This window comes from Ischnura elegans, chromosome X (genome assembly GCF_921293095.1).
Source record: "Ischnura elegans chromosome X, ioIscEleg1.1, whole genome shotgun sequence".
NCBI classification, from domain to species: domain Eukaryota; kingdom Metazoa; phylum Arthropoda; class Insecta; order Odonata; family Coenagrionidae; genus Ischnura; species Ischnura elegans.
Genome location: NC_060259.1, coordinates 11,510,349 through 11,531,976, shown reverse-complemented (window position 1 = coordinate 11,531,976; position 21,628 = coordinate 11,510,349). Strand labels below are relative to the sequence as shown.

The window sequence follows — 21,628 nt, the reverse complement described above, 5'->3', positions numbered from 1 at the left end:
GGATCATAAAATTTTGGGAATGGCTAACTCTTCATGCTACCCTAAGAAAAAGTGCCGGAAAATACTCTTGCAAAACATACCAGTTGGGACAACGTTTTTGCAACTCTGATTCAACCATGAAAAGTATTACAGTAATAACTTGTTCAAATAGCATTGTGTGCATGATATGGACTGCTTGTTGCATCATATGCTCAGCAGTCCATATCACCTTGTCTGATATAGATCTCGAATTTCCACAGGGAAGAATAACACTTGGTAGCCTAGCTGGATGTAGCACTAGACCGGAGATCGGGGGATCCAGGTTCGAATCCTGGTCAAGGTGAATGATTTTTCTCTGTAGACTTTTTTGCACAATTTGTGAATTGCGGGTGACACCGTAAAGTTATCACCATGGCTAGTCCTGATATACTTTTTAAAATCCACCCTGGTTGTAGTCCCAAAAATATTTGGTAACATTTTTTCTCGCCCCCCCTTACCACTGAATGTATTTTTTTGCTCATTCCAACCACTAAGAATAGTACCAAGCAGAAGAGCTAGCTGCCACATCAACTCCATGGCAATGGCATGAGGCTCTTCAGTAAAGGATTCAAAAAAATAAAACATGACAAAAACTTGGGCTTTCATTAAGAACTTTTTCGCCCATTTGGAATCAGTCTTTCTCTACTCATCATATCTTACACAATTTTTTGATCATTACTTCAGTTAATACTTTTCCTCAGAATACATTAATGCTCCAGCCATGAACAGAAATGCATTCAAATGTAATTTGAAAGATTTAACTTGGTATTCACTAGGGATGGACAGATCCACGAATTTTTCAGATCCAGATCGGATACTTGATTTCAGGTGTTGGATCTTCGGATATTTTGGGATCCAAATGCATTTTTTTATTGCCTGCTATAAAATGAAGTAATTATTCAATTTTCTTCTGGGTAAATGTGATCAAAGGAATGCTATTTAGATTTTCAAACAAATTTTACTATTTTAACTGATTAAAAATCATTTTTATAAGCTTTAAAGTTATTCAAAAGTATTCAAATTTTCCTAATGCATGTTTCCCCCAAATTTTGTAACTTTCTAGTCGCATGCTGACAGCCACCAATGTTTCAACCATAAATGCTTCAGTTGTGGTGAGGTGGATTTTGCTATTCCTCACAATAGTTTCACACCACAGTGCAGACAGATGGCAAATGTTGAGCTCTCCTTATCTACATAAAACTGCTTAAACTACAAAAAACAGAAGTTTTAAACAAATTTTCTTTAAATAAAAAAATGATATTAGAATGAAAAATGTATCAATAAAAATATTTTTTTCTAGAAAATAATTTTAAAAACTAATAAAGCACTTATAATTTTAGTGAAATTTTGGTTTCCTTAACCTTTTCTGAGATACAACTTGAACAACTAAGGCTTGACCCCCTCTAGTTTTGATCCTGGGTGTGCCATGCTTAGAACAATATTGACTTCATGTGCGACGAGGTGCAGGAATAGAACAAGACGACTGCTCAGTGATCTCGAGAGGAAGGAGTGAGTAGCAGAGGCACGTAAAGGGGAGGTGTGGGGGAAGGAGCACGATCCCTCCATCTTTCAAGCAACGAGACTACAAATGAGGGAGCCAAGGACAAACATATCAGACTTAATATTTTGTGATGTCGTTGCCTTCATAGCAAAGCCAAGTGAGCTACGTGGTATATGCAGTAGGCATTTCCAGTCCGTCTCTCCTTGTTTGAGGGAGCTAATGCTATGCTCGTTTCTTTAAAAATTGAGCTGTTTGGACAATGCTGAATATAAGTATAGTCTAGTTGTAACTAGAAAACTTAGCTTAACTGGCAATCAATTAGAGCTGAAACACTAAAATATCATCAGAAATGTGTCGGGCTTGGTCTCATTCTCTTTTAAATCTTGTGCATGTCATCCAATTACCAAAGCTATCAAGACATCTTCAGACCCAGAAAGCCACTCACCTTGCATTTCTCCTCAATAAATGGAGAATTGAAGCAGGTATGCCGTAAAAGGTCAGTTGGTGAGACGGGGTGGGGATGAAACACACTTTGATTGTTCTATGTAACTTGATATTTTCCTTCGAAAACAATTATTTATGGTCTGTGTGATCTCGGAAATGAAAATAAAACATCAGAGGCACAGGTTGATGGAGAGCCGAGGGTGGTTTTCTGAAATCTGTGACGTAGTTACTTATGACATGGTTATTATCCTACAATGCTAGGATTCCCCAATGACTGCTCAATCTCATGGGAAGAGTCACACAATGTGTCTATCATATTTTGCCTCAATATTTTCCATGTAGGAAATCCTGTTGCATAACCCCTATGAGAGATTTTAAACAAAATGGTTTATTAGAGGGACAAGCATCACAGTGTGAAGGTGCGAGCGAAGAGAGGATGAGAAGTCTATCCAACCTCTCTCTTTAAGGCTGCTGCATTCACGAAAGCATTACCTTAAAATTTCCAATCCACACCCTATGTCATCAGTGAATTTGGATCAGAAGTATCCAGTGAAGGGCAATATCGGCAGATATTTGAATCCGAGGTATCCGATCCGACCATCCCTAGTATTCACCCAAGGTAGGAGTGGCGCAAGTCAAAGCAACAACAAAAATTTGCTCTGCTCCACCTACACTCCAGCTCTCTGCTTGACAACAAGGTCAGAATCAATGTTGTTGTTACATCCATATAGCCTTTTTCCTGACTGAGGTTGCCACATATAAAGCCATGGAGCGACCAGCCAATGAGTGGCAATTTTCCTTCCATCACTCAGCAGATCACTTGAGGCAGCCAAGCAACATTGGCTGGCAGGCAATAGGTGAATGTTGTGCAGCAAGAATTTGCAACAACCATGTAAAGTATAAAGTGAACCGGGAAATGAGGAAAACTGGAAAGTGAAGTGGACTCCACAAGAATCAGAGAGAGACAACAGTTGACCTCCAATGAAATCCATGCCAGGGCCAAATGATTGGTCACAAAATTGAATGGCTCATCAGGACAATGAAAATTAGACATCATGAGTCACAAGAAAGGGTAGTGATGGCATTCACATGAAGAGCCATGAAAAAATATAACTACGTAGAGAGAACAACTACACAGACCTTTGCCTTTCCAGTTCCAAAAATCAAAGATTGAAAAATAAATAAAATCATTCAGTGCATGGGTATAAGAGTGAGGGAAAATATAATCACGTGACGCAGAGCACTGAAGCCAATTGCAAAATTTTTCCTCCCTAGAAAGGAAAATACTGCTGTACAGCATAAAAAAATTGAGAATATTTTGAGAAACCTTGGACTTACAAAATCTGTTGCAGATTCACCAACTTTCAACCATATTTATACTTAAGGGACATTTACAACGCTCCTTAAATATACAGTAGAAGATTGATAATCTGGAAATATAAATAATGCAATGATCTAAACAACTGAAGGTTTCCCAGAGTTTTTCAAACTTTATATTTTTTTTAAAGTTGCTTCGCCGAAAATATGACTGTATAAGTGGTTTAATTGCCGCCTCATGGACTTTTATTTAGGAGAGGAATTGAAGTGGGTTGAAGTTTACATTGTACGCACTGTACGCCCAAAATTACTTGAAATTTATCTGAGGAGACATGCAGCATTATGAAAAATGGGTGGAAAATTAATGATAATTGTCAATTTTCCTCCTCAAAGTACGATTGGTTACTTTTTCATTTACATAGCTCTAACCAACATGAAGAGGAACTCAACCGACATCTTTTATCTGCATAAACTTATTTTACAGCAGTGAGAATTAACAATTTTGTTTAAAACACGTTCCTTCAGATGCCGTTTTCGAAGGTGGAAGGATTCTTTCCTAATCAGAAGTTTGTCTTTTTTGTGAAAATCCTCAAGTGAAATAGCCACTTCAATGCTCAAGCACAGGAGCATTTCAGTAATTTTTATTTTGAATACGTCAATCCCTTTTCCCAAGTAGGCATTCTCAAAGCATGGCCCTACCTAATGGCTCGTGCTTGAAGCCTGGGATTGAGATAAGCAGTTCTATGAGAGGTACGAAAAGCCACCCTGGATAACATTTTCGAGTTGGTCATTAGGTGGGCGACCCCCAAAGTGAAGCCTGCAACCTGGAAGGCCTCTCTCTGAATGAGGCATGCAAACTAGTCAAAGATTGTTTTTGAAGTTAATGCCAAACTGTTTTTCCAAAATAATTGCATTACCCTCACTTATGAGATTGGTTGCGACTACTGATATTCAAATTGAGAGTAAAATTTCACAATCTGTTACAATTCATGGAATGTATTTAAAGCAGGATTACCGTATAAGCGGGAGTGTAAGAGGCGCACCTTTTTTCCCAGAAATTGCAGACGAAAATGAGGGTGTGCCTCTTACACAAACTCCTTATCTTCCCCCCCTCCCCTTCACCGGTCGCAAGTCCGAGGGGAACTGAGTGGCCTTGGTTTTCAGCGTGAGTCAGTCATCTGAAACCCTGGGTCAAAATCAAGCGGCAGGCAGGGGAGTTTCTCCCTTAAGTGACGTTTTTGTAAAATGCTCCTCTTTGAATTTCTTGTAAGCATCGCGCCATCACGTCGGTACCCCAGAGGTGAACTTGGAAAAGATTGGGCGAGGTGATTCGCTCCGGAGGGTACACTAAAATTACTGCCACGAGTGGGCATCCTGCGGCATTTATACTGCATATAGTAACCGCTTATCAAACGTAGAGAAACGTGTAGTTTTGAAGGACATACCTGGTTAATAGTCAACATCTGTCTTGCCGAGCAATTTCCATTATGCTGAGGACCTGATTTTTTCAAAAATCATTTGAACTCTTTCTACTCCCTCTAACGCCGCTATTACCGCTGCAGTTATCAAAATTTCCTATTTCAATTAGTATTAAAAGAGGAAATTTCGATAACTGTCGAAATTCCCGGCATACGTCTGCAACACCGCACGATAGGATAAAAAATGCTGCAAATTTTTTTTTTCTTTATAGCTTCGATGCTCAAAATAGCGGTGCACCTCTTACACACACTTATACGGTATATGCATTCGGAGGATTTGATAATTACTGATAACTTTATGTTAGTAGTGGAGAAAGTGACATGGAATATGCAACAGTTTCATGTTGAAAATGGAGGGGTGATATATTCATCTTCTAGTTGGATTGTAAAAATGTGGTGCCACTTTCCTTCCATTTACAGGTGGTCTCATCAAGATTACTTTAACTATGTACTTATCTCACTTCGCGATTTGCAGACAAAGAACTTTTTCAAATGTTCAGAATCTTTTTTAATCATGACTTTAGTCCTAAATTTGATCTATAATACATAAGATATTTTTCCTCTAGAATACATTCCTAGTTCCCTAGCATTCCGAATTATCAATCTTCTACTGCAAACGAAAACTCAACATTTCATTTTGGCACTGCATAAGAGTACGGACAAAAACTTCAGCTGCCAAATGATCAAAAATTAAGCTTCAATAACACCAATTACAGCTCCAACCTTTTTAGGCCAAACAATGTTGTTCCTTTGCTTCAAACGAGAAGAGTGTTAAAGTAAATTTAAGGTGCACATACAAAATAACATTACAGGATGGTAGCATACCCAAAAGGTTTCAGGCCTTGTTGAGTGACAGGAGGAAGGGCCCTCAATGCAGCTTCTTCACCTTCCTTTGCCACTATCACTAAATATGAACGGAACCAATGCAGCAAAATTTTTTCACCCTCAACTACATAACAAGGGCCTCGACCATCAGGTGTATAGCAGTATATTGCCTGAAATATATGAGGCGATCACATGAGGCACAACCAAAGGCTCCCATTCCAGGCTTTAAACATAAGGGTTTTGCAAATGCACAACAAAGCTATGGTTTCTATGGAATGCTCATACATTAATTTTAATGCCTACAGTGGCAATTAAAATCTAGGTTAGTCAAAAATGTATTCATTGAAATCTTACTTGGCCATAGAATTTGAAAATGAAGAGGCCTTACATGGAAAATCACAACTGAAAATCATTTAGCATTTTAAATTACAAGAAGTCTTCATTTGATTTTGGTCTGAATTCACTCAGAAAATAAACAATAATTGGAGTCTAAACCAAAGAAAGATATGACCAGACCAGATAAAGATCACTCCAGCATCCAAGTCCGACAAAAACATGAACACAGTTCTGAAAAGTTATAACTTTAATACAGAGATATCTGAAAGCACTATGACCATGGAAAATACACACTAAGAAATGAGAACTCAATAAATACAAATAAAATAGTATTAAATACATAAAAACATTTGTTTGCAGAGAGGTTGTAAGATGAGTAAAAATGAATTAGCTTCGAGAATACAGTGGAACCTCAATCTATCGTACCCTCATTGATCATTTTCCCGCATTCATTGTTAGACGTTCCGGGGCCCAAATTAATTCCCATAGAGACAATGTCTCGTGGCTGAGCTTAAAGCCATTGCGTGCATCTACCGGGTTGCAGATGGTGGGTCGACCTCTAGACATAGAGGTTATAGAGATGGGTCAAAAACAACCGAACTGCTAAAATGAACTGTTCACTGTAGTGAACTGGTTATAAAATGAACAGTTCTCTAAAACTCCCAGTTCACTGTTCATGACTGCACTACACACGTGCGGCGTATTCGGTCAATCGGGTATGCTCACCAAGAGGTAAGAGGCTGCCGAACAGTTCGAATGCCCTATTATTTCAAATGGGTGTTCAAAATATTAGGTACGTTTTAGCTGTTCTTTTTCTCATGGTATTCATTTCTCAGAGGCCATTCTTTTCCCCTCGGTGTTCATTTTGCTGAGGGTATTTATTTCTTGGAGGGCGTTCGTTATTCGGAGGATATTCATTTCTCGGAGGGCGTTTCTTTATTGGAAGCCATTCGTTTCCTCTGGCTGTTCATTTGGGATCTCCCGTTCATTTCCATTTCGTGTTCTTTTGAACGTTTGCGTTCGATGAACAGGATGCGATGGTTCAGGTTCGTGGTCAATTTACAGGTCTGTTATCTGTTCGTAATTTGTGCTATGGTTCAAAGTTAATTTAAACATTAGGTTAAAACTTTATTTTGATTAGTTATATTAATGCAAAGATCTATTTCAGCAAATGGAAAAAAAAGTTAAACATAAATTGTTTAACTATGTTATATCCACTATATATTTTGCCATTAAATTATTCGTAATAGAATTAACTTTTAACTGGGTTAATCTGTATTTTACCCTGTGTTGCTTTAAGAGGTCTGAACTGATGATTTTGGGAAACAAAAATTTTGCTTCAACTTTCCTCAAATTACTTGTTTGTATCATAATAGGGTAGTTTCCTTCATCAAAGAAAACGATAGGCATTGATTGCGATTCGTTACCCACCATTAGTGTATTCATAATATACAAATTATTTCGTTTTAGAAATACCGGCTTAGACGAAAGGCAATGGTCCATTTTTATCCTTATTTGATAAGGGTCAGATTGGCGCCCATGCGATGCCACTCCATGTGACGTCACAGGGATCTAGTTTCTATACGAGAAGATAGGAGTTATACATCGTCTGAGGTTACCATTGCATGCATGAGGCGCAGAGCTCAGGGAAACATGTCTTAATAATCACTTATTAAAACTGGCTAAGGTCGGAAAGTTTTCTTCATTTGATAAGGAATTAATAATCTTTATTTAAGCCAAGCACTACCAGCCAGCAGGGTACTCAGCTACCCGCTAGCAGCCTGCGTCGTATCAGTGCTAAGCCTCGCCTCAAGGTCACCTCACAGGGCGGCAGTGGGAACCAGAAATACGTCACATGGAGAGATTTCCCGGCATTCATACTTACGCATCGCGTTTTCGCTTGCTTGAAAATTTTCACTTTTCATTTAATCGCGAAAAATAGATATCGTCATTTAAAAATCTAAAAGCGTGAAATACGTACTCCAGGAGTAATAATCTTCCGATTTAGGCAATAATAAAACAATAGGAAACCACCCTATTAGACATCAAAGGGGAAGGACTTGGTACTCTTCCAGAAAAGGTGTAAGGAGGCATATACAGTAGACTCTCATTAATACAAACAATGTTATTACGAGGTTCTTGTTATTACAACGCAAATCGTTGGTCCCAACGAAAAGGCCTATTCAAGCTGTAGTAAAAGAAACGTTATTAAGAAATTTTAGTTTTTATGAAATTATGAACCTCAGTCCCGGTCCCGGCGGTTACAAAATGAACTTTATTACGAAGTTCCACGAATAAGCAACAGCATTTAGGTGGCTGTGCACTACACTATGTTATAATCACTGCATGACATTTAAGTTCTATTCGTGTACTATGCTCAAGAGCATATTTTACGGTTCTTTATTCAGTAGGCACGCAACATCATATAATAAGCTTCATTACTGTGGAATCATGGTGACCCACTCATTACCGCTCATATATTGGACGTACAGTTGGTCTCTCTTCCCACGGACATATGATTTTCCAACTTTCAGAGATACGAGCATTCACAAATTTCAAATTTGGCACCTTTCGATTTGGCCAACGCTACGCAGTGTGGCGTACAGGAAGTTGCACTTTGGGATAAATCTGAACAAAGTATCGTTGAATTCAGTGTGAAGTTAGGAACTGTTCAGCATTTCGCCCGTTCTTCCTTACTGCGGGGAGCGATTTTTTTTGGCTCTGGCTGTGTCGCACACCCAGCTAGATCAGTTAGTTACAATCGTGAGTTAGCGCACAATGGTGATGCAGTGTTGCATTCTGCAGGATAACCATACTCCTCGATGCCTTGTTTACAATCCAGCAAGAGTTGTCCGATGACAGCACAAAAGGAGGGGTGGAAAACCTTGCGCCAGCATGGTTGGCAGCCAATCACTGCCCCCAAAATGCACCTCACACCCCAGCCTAGTCATACAACGTTGTCACATGCATGTGGAGCCAAGGAACAAGCCTGAACCACCCAAACAAGTCCTTTCTTCGAATCACCAAAACAAGGTATTGTTCCTTTGGGTCCTTCACGCTCGTCGTCGCTTTTGGCTTCTTTCTTCATGGAAGCATTTTGTTTACATGTAACATGGGTATTTCCCTTTCTTGCCTGGTAACCTTACCCCCTACCCCGAACAATTCTCTGCGCCCAGACTGAATAGGGGGGTGAACTCAATGCACCCGATCCTTTGAGCTCGATCTAAGGCGGAGGGCTGATGGGGCCTCGGCATTCAGCAGAAGAGAGCGACTGAAAAACTTCTCCCATCCCGTCGACTGGATGCGCCCAGTCACACAGCAAGGGAGAGTTGGGATGTGCGTAAGGGGTGGAGTGTACTCGCGTGGAGGGGGGAAGTGTACTCAAGTCTCAGGGGCATGGAAGTGTTAGGTGATTTGCGCAAGTGCATCATATTCGGGAAACAAAAATATTTGGACAAAATTATAGAACAGTGCGAAAGTAGCTGGCCTTTAAAGACTGATATCCGGAGGTGGTTAGATATCTCTTCATTTACGTAGTTCACAATATTAAAGAAAGATACAATTCGTGCAGTAGTGAATGAACTAGGAACACCTAGCAGCCAAAAATATTTGTGGCAAGGGGAACATCCACAAAAGGAATCTGCACTGTGCAATCTGTGGTTTTGTCAACAAAGGTTTGCAGGACTGCCCATAAACGGAGTGATGCTAAAGACAAAAGCTGAGTACATTTCCAATGGGGAGAAATGTGTTTTCAAGAAATATCTTCGACCACCGAATCATGCCGTATTTCAGTGTGTCTTTCGGCCAATTTTCTCAACTGACTTACGTACTGGTTAAACTTACGAAAACTCGACAAAACTGATATTGTTGCCATGATGTATTCGCAAAATTATCCAAAATCTTCCACCCCATACCAAACATTGATTCAGACTAGCTACGCTGTTTTCTAAGGCTTTCTTGGGCGATCAAAAATACAAGAACGGGAATAAAATCACCGAAACTGGGGGAATTATTTTATAAAATTGAAAATCCCCCGTTTCCTTCTTTAAATATGTTGACACTCAATTATATTGTGCCTGATAATGACTTTCTACCAGTTTAAATTCACTAAATTCCATGGAAAAAAAGATAAACTATAAATTCGAACGATTACGAGACTTGGGTGGGTTTATTCAACTCCTTCGGATACAACGAGCGCTCGGTTTTGCGAGTAATTTCCAAGGGATTATGAGCACTCGTAAAACCGGGCTTCTACCGTATTTGATAGTGCCAATTCCGAACTTCACCTCGTACAACAGGTTCCATGTTTTCCAGAGGTTTTTGATTTCAAACCAGCGATTATTTTTCAGTTTGAGTTTAATAAAGTCACGTTTCATTTTAATTAGTTTTATTTTTACTCATCTTGGGACAATGGCCCTTCCGAAGAAACAGGTGAGAACTTTAACAAATGAACTAAAAATAATTGAAGAAGGAGAAAAGAATCCGGGGGAGAAACACGTGACTGTTGCCACACGCCTTGAGATATCCGCTAGCACATGACGGTAGGAGGGAGGGAGAGTGAGCTACCTTTGGAAAACAAGAAGTGCGACGAAGGTTCCGAGTATCAGGCATGCCACTGAAATGACGTTTGATGGATAAGAATTTTTACATCAGACAGAAATCCATCGTAGCAGTATTAATGCCGACATGGCATGCAAACATTTTTTCTCGGGGTGGTGAGTTCCCTTAGGATATTTGAAAGAGATATTAGTCGAATCAACAATAAATTGTTTCCGTAAAATTCAAATCTTCTATATTATTTCTACTGTATAGATACCTTTTTCTCAACTTATACGCAACCAAACTCTACAAATGAGGTACCAAAATGCACAGAATTTATCAGAGAACATGCGACGGCATATCTTACTTCCTAAATATTGCTATTGTTTCCTAAAATTGGTTTTTAAATACATTTTTAAAAAATAAAAAAATAAAAATTTTTTTAATAAAACCAAAAACCGTTTCCTGACGTTATAATATTCCTGACGTTAATGGTGCACAAACTGATACATTTGTTCATTTACAACAATACACCTATGTCTCGTATAGCGCAAGGGATGCGTTCCTTGGGGTCTTTGCGCTATACGAATTTGCGTTATACGAGAGCGTTTTAACATTGGGAAGATAGGGATGCGTTCCTGGTAGCATAGGTCTTGGGTATTGAATTTCCTCTAAAACATATATATACCCATAAATAGCCTTAGGAACTATTATTTATATAAATTTTTAAAGTTTAAAACATCTTTGAAGATAGTATGCACGCATTTGAAGACTTTTATTCACGTTAAAAAAAATTCTTACGTGCATTTGAAATTCCCTCTTGTGGGCTAACATCTGCTATCTCAGGGGTTCGTAATGCATTGCCGGCAGTTGACGATTTTTCAAACCAGTCTAAAAACAACTATTGTGTCACCCAGGCCCTTTTGTTGCTCATCGAAATGACAGGCAAATGCTACTTTGAATGCCATTTCATAGCTAGCGGAGTTTATGAATGATAAATCATTTTAATTTGAAGTCCTCGGAGTCATTAGCAGCTACGTGAAACAGTCTTTAAATGCCTTGAAACCTGACCTAGGTTTTCCTTCCCTGAAAATGAATGAACGAGAATGCATTCTTTTCCAAAAGAATATCATCTCGTCAACACTAAAAACTAGTTGAGGGGGAAAGGAGCCACCTTCAATCACAGCTTGGAGTTCATCAGAAAATGTTGTGGTGACTGCGCTATCAACACTTGCAGATTCACCTGATATCGCCGCACTGAAAATACCTGCTTGCCGTTTAAATTCTGGAACCAACCGGAGCTTTCACTAAATGTCTCGGAGCGATTTCCACTCTCGTCTTTTTGTACTGATTCACTATGAACTTTCCGTATGTGTAGACCGCTTGGTTGAAGTTGGTGCGGCTGAGGTCACTGATGTTTTAACTTCGTTTTTATTCAGAATAAGGCATCGTGCGATTAAACTTCCGCGCAATATCACTTAGACGTTCTCCATTTTCAAAGCAATTGACCTATATCAATTTCTCTTCTAGGTTTATGGTTTTTCTTGATAAATTCTTGATTTTTCTACCCGCATTCCTATTTTTTGCCATTTTCTCTTGGTTTTTATTCTGCATGGCTCTATCGAAATCACCTTCTACTGCTGAACTGTATTCTTGAGACGCAGAGGGCCTACGACTGCGGGGAGGGAACGAAGCTATAGTGTTTGAGACTCTGTAGCAGACCCTCTTATATGTTGACACTATTCATGCGCAACTCGGCCACCACTCCATTTCTCCCCCGTGAATACCGATGACCTTGAAGGCTTTAGCGTAGACCCTCTCCCTGGAAGTCAATCACCTGATAACCTATGACGGCAAAAATTACGTCTCAACCAGTATTGCTTAAAAAAAAACTCATTTCCACTAGCCCCACGCTTAATTAATGATCTAAATTAACTCATTCTGTTAAGGAGACGAGATAAATTACTTCGGTAGGCCGGCTATCTGGACCCAATGACGAGGAATACTTTTGGCCATTGCACAGCAATGAATTTCGATTAATACATAAACAAAAAAGAAGATTTGAGGCAAGCAATAATATTAATATGCGTAAAATGATAGAAATTTTGTGTGTACTTAGCGCAAGTTCACGTTTTATCACGAGAGCGTTTAAGATATTTGATTAGGCTACACTGCGTTGTAATGTTTCCCCGAGGAACTAATTTGCGCTATACCGAAATTGCGCTATACGAGACATGGGTGTATCTCGCATTCTTTAAATAACTTTTATCAAAATGCGGCTGATTCCACATTCAAGTCTCCTGTTGATACGTAAGTATGAGTCATCATGTGCGTTTAACAGAGGATAGTGTAATTACTTCCAATGTTGGGTTTAAAGAGGTCCTCTGACCTCAATATGTGCATGAACATTCCAATTAAATTTGTACATAAGACCCTGCCTTTTTTCTACATTTTAAAATGAGAAACGCGCCTATCCCTCTGTGGACCTGCATTGATAAGAGCAGGGGAAGCCTGCTGGGAGCGGGCGCATCACGCTTGTATTCCTTTAATCAGCTAAATTCCTGGATGAATTCTTTGACGGATATCACAATTACTTGACAAAATCCTGCATTTCCTGCTATGTGGGCAATCAAGTCAAACATTCCTGCTTTCATCATTTTCCTGCATTCATTGTTTTTTCATATTCATCGTTTTTTTTCATCCATGCCCTAGAAAAACGATAAATCAAGGTTCCACTGCACTCATCTTGGTTAACCAGGTGCACAAAACACCTTCAATTGAGAGGGGGGCAGCAAACACTCATGCTTGGGGCAATTTTGAGGCAATGGCCCCTCGCTGTAGCACCCCACGATCATAAAAATGAGAAATAAAACTTTTTCTTGTTCTATATTAGTGGGTGAGGAGCTTTATCTTCTCCATATAAAATTTTGAGGTGCATTTTAACTCAGAGCGGACACTAAGGATCAGGGAGATTTCCCCCCCACAACAATCATGCTGGATGGGGGCACAAGCATGCTCACAAGAGGTGGATTAAGGGGGAGGGGTGTCCCCCCACCAAGGAACTACAGAAAGTAATGGACCTCCACTCCTCCTCCCCCCCCCCAACAACGACCAAAAAAACTGCCCCTCCCTCCGTCATAGTGCTCATATGGTTAACCAAAGGCAAATTGCATCGAAAGATCAATTACAGCATTTCTAAGAGAGATTTTATACAATGGCTATAAATAACATTCCCGCATTCTGTTCACATTTTTGGACGTCAAAAACTCTAAGTGTTTCAGGGATCAAGTCATTTTGTACCCTTAGAGAACAGGAGGATTTACACAAATTTAAGTCACAAAATAGACATCATTGTTGTGGTTGTGGCACCACTGGCTGTATGTACTCAGTGAGTAACAAACAGTCGTAGACATCCTAACGGCGTGGGAGAAACATGAAGCAGAAAAATAAAGCCTCATTTTGTGATCTGTTATTATCACTGTGAGAAAAATTATATTACAATAAGGAAGCATGTAGCCAATCTATCATATGCTGACCCAGCATTGCATTGTGGTGCAATCCAGAAGAATGAGGGTATCCAATAAGAAAAGTAAACAAGATTTCAGGAGGGGGAAATAATACCCAAATGTACAACCATGAGGCCTTCTGCTGGTCCAGCAATGAGCAATGCTATGCATAGTCTATTAATAGATTGAAAATATTTATTGAAGAAGTCATTGATGAGAACAGCATGGAAAAAGACACCCTTTTGGGGAGGTTTTTCCCATAGGTGAACACAATATACATGACCTTCAAAAAATCACATGCAGCCAATAAAATAAATCATCTCTATTCGACATCAAATGATCCAATGCATGGTTAACAATCAATCATAGACCACCAAAACAATGGAACTCTCCCTGAATATATTTTCCTACTGATACTACGTAGAAAGGTTTGCACTGACTTTGGCATACCAAGCAGGCTCACATTTCCAGTAAAACTTACATGAGCTGGAGGATAAGCAAAACATTTAAAATTTCAGGAACCAATAGCCATGAAGTGGACTTTGCTAACCCTTCAACTTCCTTTGTGTGAATTTAGCTTCCATCACCTCACTGCTTGCAAAAGTGACCATAGCCATGGCAGGGTTCCCACTCTAACTACATTATAAAATTCACGGTTTTTCCCAGGTTTTCACGGTCTAAATGCCATCAAATTCACGGTTTGTAGAAAAGACATTTTAGGCAGAAATATTGATCACGTAACAATCATCGGCCGCACGTTAACTAAAAATGTAACAAACGCGAGAGATGCCTTGAATGCAAACGCAGCAATGAAACTGCTACCTCTTATGACGTCACCCATAGTTAGCTAAGTTCAGGTCCGGCTAAAGGGTGTGAGTGGGAAAATGGAGAGAGCAGGGTGGCAGGAAAGTGAAGAAGTGTCTGATTTTTTGCCAGGGTTAATGTCTTCCAATCGCAGGCTTAAGGTCAATGTACCGTCATGGCACACGGACCAATCAATAATAGCGCTTCGAATACACGTGTGCAGAAAAATGCGTGGAAAGTATCTACACTTGACTCGGCCTTAAAACATGATCGGATTATCGATTTTCCTTTAAAACTGTCTATCATAATTATACAATCAAGTTTGAGAGATTTTTAAGGTTTTAAGACGAAATTCACGGCTATTTCCAGGTTTTTTCACGGTGGACGAAATTCACAGCTTATTCACGGTTTTAAGGTTTTCACGGTTGAGTGGGAACCGTGCATGATCTTCTTTTGTGGTAATATTGTATGAAGAGTAATGGATTACTTAAAATGCATTCCCATAAAATTTTCTAAGCTTACCTACCATCTGAGACTTAACACTCCATGATACAAAGTTTTTTTTTGAGTTGCAAGCACACAGAGAAGGTCAGTGGTGACAGATGATTCCACTATGAAAAACCTAAGAGGGGAAAAGGGTCATAGTGGATAGGTCTAGATGCTTGATGGCTAAAAAAAATGACGAAAGGACATTTGGATGGGAAGAATGGCAAAATATGTGCTCAATTTAGTTATATGGGACATTTCAGTTGAGAGCTGCATCAAACCAATCTCAGGGTGGTAGAATGATGCAGATTGTGGCATGAAAGAATGCACAGAAATCCTACAGCTAAAAGGAATCATTTACTTTTGAATCGTTATATAACTCATGACTTCATTAAACTTACATTGATAATAACCAACAGTACTTACATCAGCTCTACCAACCATGAAATGGCTTTCCTGGGCGTTTTCTGCTATTACGGAGCACATTCGTTTGCAACCTTCACTGTCAAGTGTGACCTGAAAGGAAAAGATTTAGTGAACTTCATTTCAAATACTAAATCAAACTATAAGTATCTACTTCCACTAAGGACCGTTCTAACTATGGTATCTTCAGTGGTAGTTCTCACCCTGGCCAAATTCTCAAGAGGACCAAAAACAACTACAAAAGATGGTCAGTGTAATTAAAAAATCTTCTGGCAAGTTAGAGCTTTCTGTTTTGGAATCCCAAGAAACCCCAGGCCCCGACCATGAAAAACAGGAAAAATGAGAGCATGACAAAGAGATGCATTACATGCTTGAATTAAGATCCACCACTTTCATTCCAAAAGTTGATGGAAGGTATTCAAAGTTTATAATGGGCTGACTTCAAAATAATAGTGTTGGCGACATTTTACAAAGAGATATCGCCAAAGACTGGTAGGCTAATAAACAAAACTGTACAACAATGAGGAATGTTCACATATAACCATCTATAATGATGCCAATAAAGCATACCAAGTAAACCAAAGTCAAAACTACAACAAAAAAGACAATGAACGGATGATCTGCTTTTCAATTATCCTTCGAGGCCTCTACCTTCACTAGGATGCATAAATGGTGTTCTACGGGACTTGACATACAAACTTGTATAAGAGACCTTTTTTCCCAGAAATTACAGTCAAAAATGGGGGTACGTTTCTTACACGAATTTCTTATCTTTACCCCCTCCCTTTCCCCCACTATAATCCCCCAGTCGCAAGGTCCAAAGGGGAACTGAGAGGCCTTGGTTTTCAGCGTAAGTCATCTACAACCCTTGGATGAAAACAAGCCAGAATCAGGAGTTTCTCCATTCGTGACTTAATTTTGCAATACTCCTGTTTGCGTTTCTTACCTATAAGCATCGTCCCATCGCGTTCGTACCTCAGAGGTGAACATGGAAAAGATAGCACAGGGTTTTTCACTCTGGAAGGTGCACAAAATTTACTGTCACGAGTGGGGATCCCATGGCATTTATACTGTATATAGTAATCACATATCAAACTTAGAGAAATGCATAGTTATGAAGAACAATAGCTGGTTAATAGTCAACATCTGTCTTGCCGAGTAATTTCCATTACGGTAAGGGCCTGATTTTTCAAAAATCATCTTCAAACGCTATTATGAGGATTATTGCAACTGAAAATTATACTGGTGTTAAAACCCACAGATTAGACAATTGAAATGAGTGTGTACATTGTTGGACTAAATGGTGAATAGAAGAAATCCGAAGTGCTTATAGGTAAAGAGAGCTAAAGGAGAGGTAGAGGGGAAGAAGAGTGCTCCCTCTGTCTTTCAAGCAACGAGGCCAGGAGCAAGGGACAAACACGTCCAATCTTGCATGTGATGCAGTTGTCTTCAAAGCGAAGGCGGGCGAGCTAAGTGATGTACGCAGTTTGCATTACCTGAAGTTTTCAGCTGGTCTCTCCTCTTTGAATGTTCTCTTGCTACGCTTGATTTTTCGGAAATTGTGCTGTTTGGACTACGTTGAATATAGCCTTGTTGGTCCTAGAAAGCTTTGTGTCAATCAATTTGAGCTTAAAAAACTTAAATGCTGTCAGAAATGCTTCACGTTAAGTCACATTTTTTTTCAAACCGCGTGCGTGTCATACAATTTCTGAAAGCTATCGAGTTATCTTCAGGCTCAGTATGTGACTCACCTAGCATTTGGCCACCAGAAACTGGGAGAATTGAAGCTGGTAGACAAAAAAACACCAGTTGGTGAAACAGATTAGGGATGAAGCACGTTCCCATTGTTCCCGAGCAACTTGATATTTTCCTTTGAAGCTAATGATTTATTGTCTGTGTGGTATCGGAAAGGAAAAAAACATTAGAGCCATGTGCTGATGGAGGTCCAACGGTGGTTTTGTGAAATCTACAATGTGGTTATACTCCAAAGGCGCTGACATTCCCCCTATGGTTGTTCAATCTCTTGGGAAGATTCACACTACGTGCCTGTCATATTTTTCCTTAAAAATTTTTACGGCTGAAATTCTGTAGCAATACTCCTACAAGAGCTTTTTTACTAAATTGTTCATGAGTAGGAACAGCATCGCAGTGCAATGGATTATGCGAAGAGAGGAATGGAACTCCTTATGGGATGCTACATTGACGAAAGAATTTATTAAAAATTTTGTTTCGATCCAACCATCCCTAGTAAGCACTATAAGGTTAAGACTACAAGTGAATACCTACTTATCTCCAAGCACCATACATGTCAAGTAAATTTAGCTGAAAAATATTGCGTAAATTTATAGCATTTAAAGTGGAAATTTTGATAACTGTCGAAAGTCCAGGCATATATATTTGCAACATCGCACGATGGGATAAAGAAAAATGCTGCAAAAATTATTGTCTTCGGCTCCAATGCCCAAAACAGGGGTGTCTCTCTTACATGAGTTTATATGGTAAATTAACAGGTTTGGCTGAAATGAAAACAAACTTAATAATTGCCGGTCACCATTTCGATTGAGATTGAATATTGAGAACAAAGTTGATAGTTTCTGGCGATACTTCATGGAATTCACTCATTTTGAATGAAAAATTAAAGTTTGTTTTTCTATAGAATATTTTTTTTTGTACCCTACAATGGTTTCGATGCTTCATGTCATCCTCAGGAAAGGAGTACATTGGTCCATAATCTTAAATACCTGATACATAAACCAGAGAAAGTGGGGGGGGGATAACTGTAAATGTAGGGGGAGGTTGGGAGGGTGGAGGGGGAGGGGTTGGGTCTTCCCCTGGTGGTAAAATCCAAGGGGATGTGGGAGGATGGGGAGGTAGGTAGGGCCAATGCACTTTAGCTGATTAACTGCAGTTAAAGGCGGGCAAAAGAGGGAGAGGTAGGGGAGAGCGGGAAGAATATAATACGGCAGGGGCGTCCAATTTACTAGGCCACAAGGGCCACATTTCAAGTTCTGAATCACCTCGCAGGCCAGATAGCAAATTTGCCGATTACTGAAGTAAACTATATTCAATACTTGAAACAAGTGCGCGGTCTGGATGAAAGCCCTCAGCGGGCCGAATTTTGGAGACCCCTGCAATAGGGGAGTACAAAATTTTCCATGTTCAAGGGCATCACTGGTGGTGAAGGTGGGTCAGGGTTGAAGGAATGCCATCACACTTATACTGTGAAGGTAAAGGCCCTAGGCTAGATGCTCCTGAACAAGTTGAAATATTAAAATCAGTAAAATCCAATAGTGAAATTGCTAATGACCTTTATACTCCCTGCCCTCCACTGCTCAACCTCTCCCCCTCTTCCATCAACCCCACACCCCAACTTCACACATTATTGGTTTCCCTCCCCCCCCCCTCTCCCTATCCTTCATAGCTATACAGAAAACATAGTGCCTACTTTTGAACATTACAGGAATGAGAAATGCGACAACACAAGGGCAATACAACAGATTCAGCAAATTGCTAAAAAGGCACACTACTTTCACAGCTGTTGTGTAAGAAAAACAAAATACCAGAATCAATTTGGTATTTCCTTGAAACATATCAGCAGTGAAAATAAAACTCCTTAAGATTTCCTGGTTTGTCATGAATGATAGGCACACTGAGAAAACAGCATCCCTGCCTCAGCAACCAAAAAAAAAGGAGCTTACCTTTTGCTCTTTATCCTTGATAGAAATATTGCAGATGTAAACACAAGCCGAGGTAGCCACAAATAGAAAAGTACTTCTAGCACCATGTGTGGATCTGAATGCGAGACCAGTAACAGAACAGAGCACATTTCCCCCAGAGAATCCATCTTTCCCACCCAACACTTTCTGCTTGACAGATCGATCTCTTGTAATATCACCTGAAATTAAATTACTCAGTTTTACTACATGAATTCATGTTGACATTGCCATCACACAAAATAATTTTAGTATTTTAAATATGAACATTAATGGGAGTACCCAGCGAGGGGCAGGAGGGGGCAGCTGCCCCCACCCCCCTAGAAGCAAAGATTGCGAATGTCTTGAAGGAAAATATTTTTTCAAGCAAATAATTTTAAAAACTAATTAAGAGCTGTTACAGTTTCTTTAAAATGTTGTTTTCATCCACCTTTTCCATTCTTAAATCTTACCTACAACTTGAACAACCATGGCTTGCCCCCCCCCCCTAATTTTGATCCTGGGTACCCCCTTGAGAACTTTAAAGGTAGTCCATACTTCGTGATATTCTTACCATTGTGGATAGAGAAAACATTGATACATTTGGCAGCACTTACAAGAGTTCATATAGCCATTTTTGGCTCTTTGAGACAATATTTGTTGCATAGTTAACTCCAAATTGTATGTGTACATATTGTGGACTATTTGTGCATAAGTTTCACCCTCCGATATTTTCTGCAATCTTCATAAAAATAAAATCGGATAGCGAAAATACCAGAAAGGATACACAAAATACCAATCTTAATGAAAGTATACACAAGGCTTATTACTAACACAGCAATTCCCTTCGTAAAACATACTTATTTTCTTAAGCTGCTGACTAGCAATGTCTCAAGTACACTAGCACGTCTGATTTTTTCATGCACGATTATAGCCATGGTTGAATACAAACCATATGGACCAGAGATTTCCATTGCACTCAGGCCTGAAAGGTCCCAAGATTTTATTAGCACCCTAGCTCATGCAATGAGGTGTTTACTTTTGCTGACATGCGAGAGTAGATTCAGTCAGAAAGTAAAAAATTGCTGCCCAGGTGTAGTGGGTCATCTGCAGTTAGACTGAATGCTTTTTGATGCCCCCATCCTTGAGCCATGGTGAACCCATTTGGACTTTGAAGAATTCATCAACCAGTAGAGCGTTAGCATATGTTGAAGGCATTCAAAAATGCAGACAGAGAATTTGAGATGGATGGAGAGAAATGGCAGTGAGGAGGTTCTACACACAGACTAGAAAATAGAGATGAAGAGGAGACAGAGAGAGCCTGTACAGAGGGGATGCTGACGGCCAAGCAAGATGGATGATGGGTATGCTAGAAGGGAGGATGGGAATGGAATAATCAGCTCCAAACAGAGTTGACCAAAGAGATTCAGCTTGGGAGGGCAGGGGTGATAGCAAAATGCTCCCTGTATACCAACCCTGACAAGTAAATTATTTATATTAACATTTTACTCTTTTAGTCAACTTTGCTGATGGGGATCAGGTTGGTGTGGTGGCTAGACTGCTGGCTTCACACCCTATGGGCACGGGTTCAAATCCTGGTGGAGGCTGAGATTTTTCAGAGACTATCCACTCCCTGCTTGAGTGCCTCATGGAGGGCACTTCCAGAACAGCACTCTGTCCGTTGGATGTGCCATTGAGCCGTGGTCACCTTGGCACCATTTGTTAACACTTAAGAGTGCTGGCGGCGCAAATGTGCGTCGCCAGGGGACTTGCGGTTTTTGCTAGCGACGCACGTATGCGCGTATAACACTCTGTAGCGTTGCTAGCAGTGAGCATTGGTTCATGATCGTATACATTGTTCACGCTAAGCATAATTTAGCCGTCTATAGCGCTTGCTGTCGTGAAACTAGTAAAAGACGTCGATGTGTCCCGAGAACACGTGTGTGTCGTTCGTGAGGCTATTGCGTGCATGTGAACATGGAGAATCCTGGCTGTTCAAGACACCTTCAGGATGAAGAAATTATTGATTTACTACAGAATATTAGTCCTGATGAAGACACAGACTATTCTGAAGATGATGAAACGTATATTCCTCTGCTGCCAAATGAGCAAGGTGAGTGTTTTTGCCATTCTGCGCCCTTTCAGCTACATTTTCTGTGTGTTTTTCTTATTCCTATTCTATACTTTTTCATTTCAAATTATCTTATATTTCTCAATGATAAAATTCTTTCTTTCTTTTCTAAAGTTAGTTGTCATTTA

General features: G+C 39.7%; 1 protein-coding gene across 3 annotated transcripts in view; it reads right to left on the bottom strand.

Annotated features, from left to right (window-relative positions):
• The window catches only part of LOC124170496 (vacuolar protein sorting-associated protein 11 homolog), a 129,786-nt gene that overhangs the window by 97,047 nt on the left and 11,111 nt on the right, over positions 1–21,628 (bottom strand). For all 3 annotated transcript variants that reach the window (XR_006867478.1, XM_046549253.1, XM_046549254.1), the window contains exons 5-7: positions 19,376–19,572; positions 15,681–15,770; positions 5,584–5,753 (exon numbers count right to left, since the gene is read on the bottom strand). Coding sequence is in view for 2 of the 3 variants with exons in the window: in XM_046549253.1 (XP_046405209.1) it covers positions 5,584–5,753; positions 15,681–15,770; positions 19,376–19,572 (457 nt within the window). In the remaining variant the exon portion in view is untranslated. The remainder of the gene's footprint in view (positions 1–5,583; positions 5,754–15,680; positions 15,771–19,375; positions 19,573–21,628) is intronic.